Raw genomic sequence first — 6,633 nt, forward strand, 5'->3', positions numbered from 1 at the left:
TAACTGTTCCTCTTACTAGCTGTGTGACCCTGGGCAGGTGATGCCATGTGTCTGAGCCTCAGCTTCCTCATCTGAAAATGGAGATCGCAACCCCATTCCCACTCTGTTACAACAAATGGATGCTGCTGAGGGCAGGTACAAGGGGTTATACAAAGGGTAATGGTGAGGGGCAGTGGTATGCCAAGTTGGGTCTGGGGATATTATGCAGGGAAGATGAGGCCAGAACTCACCTGCAGGAGGAACTGGGCAGCCACAGGCTTATGGTCGCTGACTGTGTATTCCATGTGGCTGCGGTAGCTGTGCTGCGTCACCTGGAGTCGGTGGCTCTTCCGTCCTGAGGGGCTGGGACCCCCACCTGGAGCCTTGACCTTCCACAGGATACGGTCTGTCCAAGCTGGCTTCCGTTTCTTGGCACTGCAGTGAGCAGGGGTACCCCAAGTTTCAGGGGCTGGGGATCAAGGCACAACCCTCCACCTTGCCTCCTGCCCCTCTTCCCAAAGTCTCCCTTTTCGAGAAGACCTCAGCTCACTTCCTCATCCCTCCTCGGACTGAGCTCACCTGGTGTCGTATTTGTTGGTACCCACATCAAACTTGAAGGTGGGAGCGAAGTTGAGGGGCCCCTCCTGAAAGCCCTTCAGAATGGGCCAGGTGTTCTTGGCCATGTTGAGCTGTGGGGGGTCCAGGAGAGCAGATTGGACAACAGCTTGGGCTCTGCTGCGCCCAGGACGGGTGGGGCAGGTGAGGACAGGGACCATAGCCTAAGGTACAGGCGTGTCCTGGGACATGCTCTGTGTGCTTCTGGGGACAAGGACCCCACCTGGTCCTTCTCCCAGAGCTGATGGAGCTGGTCACTGTCGATGGCAAACTTGACAAAGTGCAGGTCGTAGCTCTCAATGCGGAAGTTCAGGTCCCCGAACCAGAATACGAGGCTGTTTGGGGTGGGGGATGGGGGAGAAGTAGGGGGCAGTGGGGGGTAAACAGGTCCATGGGGGATAAGGGCTCAGCCCAGATCCTTCCAGGCCCCATCCAACCCGAGGGGATGTAGCGAGTGGGTGATTAGTGCCAGAGCCTCCAGCCTGCCAAAGAGCAGAGGAAGATCACGGGACCGTCTACAGGAAATTAGGTTCTGACCTTCAGCAAGGCCCTGCCCCTCAGCAAAGCTCCACCCTATAGGCTCCGCCCCTCCCCAGCCAACTGTTCTCTGCTTTCATGTTCCTACAAGTAGTCTGGGTGGGCACTCACCCCCATAGGCCCCGCCTCTCTCCATAAGCCCCACCTAAGCTGGTACCAAAACCCCCATCACTAGCCCCACCCAAGCTCCATTTGGCCCCACCCCAGCCCATACTCATGATCCAGGATGCCCTGTGCGCCCGGCCCTTGGAACTGCTGGAGGCTGAGGATGGTCTGGAAGTTGTCCTTGCGCTGCTCCGCCTTGTCCATATGTGCAGGCAAGTGGCAGTTCAGGAAGCAGAGCATGTGCCCAAAGGCTGCCAGGCGCACGCTCACGCCACCCTTGTTACCCTAGGGAGGCAGGGTCAGGTGGCTCATGGGCGGGGCTTAGGCCAGGAGGTGAGGCACTGGGTCGGGGGGTCAGAGAGGACTTGTGGGTGGAAGGTGGTTGGGTCCTAGGGAAATGAGGGACAACACTGGGATACTAGAGGAATAGGATGAGGTATTGGGCGGTTCATGGGGAGGGGTGGGCCGCAGGGTAAAGGGTGGAGGATGGGAAGGGGACCTTTCTGGTGTATGGGGCCAGGGGACTAATCTAAGGCCCCCTTCGTGTCCCATCCTCTTCTGGGACGGCTCACAGGCTCACCCAGTAGCCGCCCAGGCCAGTGCGCGTGCAGTCGGTCTGCACGTCTCGCAGGAAAGGCAGGTGGTAGTACTTGGCGAACAGCAGCAGGATGACACCCTGCATCCTCACCGAACTCACCTGCGGTGGGAGGCCACGCGGCTGGGGGACAGAACACGACTCTCCCGCCCTCGTGCCCACCTTCAGGTCTGCTCCTCCACCCACCCATGTCACGGACCCGGCCACAGAGGCCCAGCGGGCCCCACAGTGAGCCAGGGTACAGCTGGAGCCAGGAATTCAGCAGGGTCTCTGCTGTCCAGGGGGTGAGGGGTGCGTTACCAGCACGAAGTTGAAGGGCGCCAGCGCATCCATGAACAGCTCACTCCACTGGTCCGTGAAGAGGGCGTCCTTGAGTCGCTTGTTAAGCATGGAGTTCACTTCCTGCAACCTGGAGGGATAGGGGCGGGGTGGCCACGGGATTAGAGAGGCGCCCTGGAAGCCCCTGCCATGGGTGGAGAGCCCGGAAGGCCCGAGGGGCTCAGGAGGGGGTCCGCATGCCCTGCCACCTCACCCTATGGCTATCATGTCTGCGCCACCGCTGTCGTCGCCACCGCCCAGGTGGAGGAGGGATGTGACATCGTCTGGGGGCATGGCGGTGCCCACATTCCATGTGACCACAGTGATCCTGTGGGCAGGGGCATATGAGGGTGTAGTCCTGGCACCACTCCCTCACCCTCAAGCTTCCTTTCACAGGACTCCCTGGGGAACTAAATGGAGGCAGGTGTGGGCCAAAGCCCTAAGAAGGACCCACAGGAGACCCCACATTCTGTCCCCCTGCCACATTCTCCCTGGGGAGGTCAACTGAGAGGTGGCAAGTTCCTTAGGAGGGGATGGTGTCTTCTGAGAGTTTCAGAGTGGCCCAGCAAGCCCCTCCCCAAAGACTCTTCCTCAGAGAGGGAAGCTGAAGTAGAGCAGGCCATCCCCCCTGAAAGAATGGCTAACCTCAGAGCTAAGCCCAGCCACCTTTCTTGGGAGAGGGCTCTCTCACCGGAAGCCGGGGTCGCTCCTGCAGGTGGGCTGAGCTGACCAAGGGGAGGATGACAGGGCGGATGTAGAAGAGGAGGTGGTGACTGGGGCTGGGGCTTCTTGGGCCTGAAGGTTGGGGCTCAGGCACCTGCCAGGCCCTGTACTCTGGGTGCCAAGCCTTGGGAGGGCCATGTCAGGGGCTGGGGGAACACAGGGAGAGCGGTTGGGGGAGCGGCTTGGGGAACGGCTAGGTGATCGGGGTGGCTTGGGCAGAGGTGGGGGCACAGTCTGGCCTGAGGGGGCCCCAGGCCGGAAGGTGGGGGACAGAAGTCCAGGGGAGCGGGTGCCAGGCTCTGGAGGACCCTGGGCCGCATCCAAGGGCAAGGTCTGGGGTGGCTGTGGCAAAGCAGGATCCTCAGGGCTGCTGTGGAGGGCCTCGGGCCGGGCTCGGAAGGAGGGGGAGAGCCGAGGGTCTGGGGAGGTTTGGATGGAGGGTGGGGAGCCTGTAGGACCAGATGTCTGAGCTGGAGGCTGGAGATGCCCCTCAGAAGCAGAGAGAGGTCTAGAGGCTGGGGCATCCCTCTTTCTAGCTGGTGTCTGTCCCACAGAGGCTGGGCCTGATGCCGTGGATGCTGGAGCCAGGGCCTGTTCCTGAGATGGAGACAGAACCGGACTGGGCACTGGGGAAGGGGTGGAGGGGAGTTCTGGTGGCTGCTCCTCAGAAGCCAGGGCCAGGCTCAGGCCAGAGGCTGCCAGTGTTGGCTTGGGTCCCACGGAGGCAGGTGGCTCCTGCTTCTGGTCTCTGGAGGTTGGGGCCAGACTGGGCCCCAGGGTGGCTGGGGGAGATCTTGGCCCCGCTGAAGCAGACATCACCAGCTGCCCCAGGGATGTCGGAGCCAGAACTGAGCCTGTGGTCGCTGGGGGAGGCTTTGGTCCAGCTGAGGCAGACATCACCAGCTGGCCCACAGATGTTGGGTGGGCAGGAGCTGTTTTCTGCTCTCCAGGGGTACACAGTGGAGCCAGGATTGGTCGGGGAGATGCCAGAGCCAGCCTCGGTCCTTCCGAGGAAGCTGACATAGCTGCCCGTGGCCCTACAGGTGCCAGAGCCAACCTTGGTTCCGAGGGTCCTAGGGCTGCGTTCTTCTTTGCTGGGAGCTGAAAACTTGAGTCCACCTTGTGGAGGACAAGTCAAAGATTCAGTGACCCTAACAAGGACATTGGACCCCAACTTCCATATAGACCCTGGCAGATTTCATCTAACTAAGAAAGGCACATCTTTCCAAGGAAGTTCTTCTTACTATCTCACCTCAATCTATTCTGCTGCAGGTCAACTTCTGTCTTGGAGGAGATAGGACACAAAACCCTAACCCCTCTTTTAAGTCTGAAACCTCTTTCACAGACAAGCAAACTAAGACCCTGACTCAAATGAGGCAGAGTGTGAACCTGAACCTGATGCCTTGCCTTCCTGGCTGGTACCCACATCCTGCCCATTCTGGGCAGCTTTCCTGGGCAACCCTCCCACTGCAGTCCCTGAAGCTCCCCCAGCCACGGCTACTGACCTGACATTCCAGGTCTGGGCACACTGGGGGCAGCCTGTTTCTTTTCTTTTTCTATTGCCAAGATATAGACCTATGGGTGCAGCCTGTTAAATACCTCTCCCTTCCTTTATGATGCCCAGAAACCCTCAGTTCTCCACCAGCCCCTAAACATCCAAATCCCTTGGTTACAGCCCTCTCTGTTCTCTTACTCATTCCCAGAGCTCCACTCAGGAGCAAGAGCTGGGAGCCGAGACTGGCTGTGTAGATTCAAAGCCCAGCTCTGTGTGACCTTAGGCAAGTACCTCTCTGCCCAGGTACCCCATGAAGGGATGGGGTCTAGGGACCCTGGTCACATTATATTCTGGGGAATTTTCGTCTCACGTTGTCTGCATTTATGAGCCTAACATTTGCTAGAATTCCATCCAGCCCCGTGGAAGAATCCATCTTCACCAAGTGTGAATCTAGCATTCAGAGCAAGTCCAGGATTCTAAGTTGATCCTGGTGTCACATCTCTCTGTGCCCAGGTTGTGCCCTCTTACATCCTCCACTTTCTCCCTGACCTGAAAGGACAGGCAAGCAGGTATCCCTTTGATGTCCGGCAGGTGGGAGGAGCAGGGAGTCACGGAGTCCCGTGGGGACCTCTCCTCCTTCTCCATCTCTTCTCTCTGATGTCCCCTGTCTCCAGAAGACAGGATAAAGTGTCCTTTGCCAAGGAGGGCAGAAGAAGGTCTATACTTGCCCCAGGGTGGCCCTGGGTAGGGTAACAGGGCCCAGGGAGGCCCTGCCTCTGGAGACGCAGTTCTGTCTCTGTCCCGTATCCTCCTCAGTTCGGAGTACCTAAAACTCCATCTTCGCCGCCCTTCTCAAACTCAGCTCTTTGAGGCTGCATTTTAGGCACCCTCCTTGGCTCCAAGTGTCACACTGTGTGCCGGCTTCCCCCCAACTATCACACCGCCTCCAGCACTAACAACTTAGCCATCCCAGATGTCACAGTTTTAGTCTTCAGCGACAAGCCCCCTCATTTTGCATTGGCTCAGAGAGGAAAAGCAACTTGCCCAAGGTCACACAGCAAAGCTGGAGCTCAGCTGGGTCCTCTGATACCCAGTCCAGGACTCTCCCAAGGGCTTCTGGCGATGGCTAACTTCATCTGTCTCCGGGCATCCTGTCACTGCCCCTCGCCCCCAGGGTGCTCTCTTCACCTAGCCCCTGCTCACGGAGCACAGGAAAGTATCAGCCCCTCAGTCAGCACCAGGGTGCCTGCAGTGTATGCTGGCGGGGGTGTGGAACCAGGGATCAGGAAAGTGGGGGGGACTGGGTCTCAGGGGTCTTACCTTGGAGGGTGCCCCAGTTTGGGCAACACCCTGGGGCATGGGCAGGGGACCCAGGCCTGCCCGGGTCCCTGGCCTCCTGCTGCCCCTGCTGCTCTGGCCCTCCATGTCTGCAGCCCCCGGCAGCCTGGGCTCCCTCGGCTCCGGCTCCAGCTCTACCGCTCCCGGGAACCAGTGATGTCATCAGCCATTTCAACCTGCTGAGAATTTAAAGGCACAGGCTCCCACTTCCAGCCTGGAAGAGGCCAGAGCAAGGTGGCTACCCACTGGGAATCTTTCAAACTGGTTGCTGAGGCTGGAACAGCCATGGGGGTGGGGAGGGGACAGTGTACCCATCTGCCTGGCCCAGGTCCCAACTGGCAGAATGAAGGAGGCTGTCTGTCTACCCCCACCTTTCTGCTGTAGGCCTCGCCAGCCCTTTGCTCCAGGGAGGGGCATTAACACACCTGCATTAAGGTAGGACAGGTGGTTCAGAGGTCAGCATCCTCTCCAGGGCCTCAGAGACAATTGAGTTCTTGCCCTGATCCTGTGACTTTCCCGACTCCCTGCCAGCTCAGAGCTTGCCCCGGCCCCCACCCTTGCCCCATTTTCAGGTCTTGGTGCCACCACCCCCCACCACTCCTACTGCCAGTCCCAGGCTCTAGCCTTCCCAACCTAGAACCAGACACTCAGGCTCCAGCCACTGCAGTCCTTTCCCATCTCAGGCCTCAGCACCAGCTCCTCCTCTTCTGCAGACACCTAGCTGCCCTCAGATGTCCCCACAGCCAGGCCTGACCCAGCCCAGGTTCTGTCAGTCTTCCTCTCTCCAGTATTCACTGGGTGTGGTTTGGGAGGGGAACTTACTCAAGGTCACCTGTGAACTGAGAAGGTCTCCTGTGTTTCAGTGAGAAAACTTAGTGACCCTAAGACTAGCACCAGCACTTTGGGGTATCTGGGGGAAGGGAACTTG

The 6,633-nt window shown here is 59.1% G+C and overlaps 1 protein-coding gene across 5 annotated transcripts in view; it reads right to left on the reverse strand.

Moving 5' to 3' along the window:
• The window catches only part of INPP5J (inositol polyphosphate-5-phosphatase J), a 16,305-nt gene extending 10,114 nt beyond the window's left edge, over positions 1–6,191 (reverse strand). For 2 of the 5 annotated variants that reach the window (XM_011938337.1, XM_011938335.1), the window contains exons 1-9: positions 5,688–6,191; positions 2,841–3,991; positions 2,364–2,477; positions 2,132–2,240; positions 1,817–1,933; positions 1,346–1,521; positions 818–929; positions 559–668; positions 231–414 (exon numbers count right to left, since the gene is read on the reverse strand). In XM_011938337.1, the coding sequence (XP_011793727.1) occupies positions 231–414; positions 559–668; positions 818–929; positions 1,346–1,521; positions 1,817–1,933; positions 2,132–2,240; positions 2,364–2,477; positions 2,841–3,991; positions 5,688–5,792 (2,178 nt within the window). In that variant the 5' untranslated portion in view covers positions 5,793–6,191. Of the gene's footprint in view, positions 1–230; positions 415–558; positions 669–817; positions 930–1,345; positions 1,522–1,816; positions 1,934–2,131; positions 2,241–2,363; positions 2,560–2,840; positions 3,992–5,687 lie in introns of all 5 variants that reach the window. The other 3 variants (XM_011938338.1, XM_011938339.1, XM_011938340.1) reach the window with 3 other exon arrangements.
• Positions 6,192–6,633: the final 442 nt, after the last annotated feature.

Source organism: Colobus angolensis, unplaced genomic scaffold (assembly GCF_000951035.1).
Source record: "Colobus angolensis palliatus isolate OR3802 unplaced genomic scaffold, Cang.pa_1.0 Scaffold171, whole genome shotgun sequence".
Classification (NCBI taxonomy): domain Eukaryota; kingdom Metazoa; phylum Chordata; class Mammalia; order Primates; family Cercopithecidae; genus Colobus; species Colobus angolensis.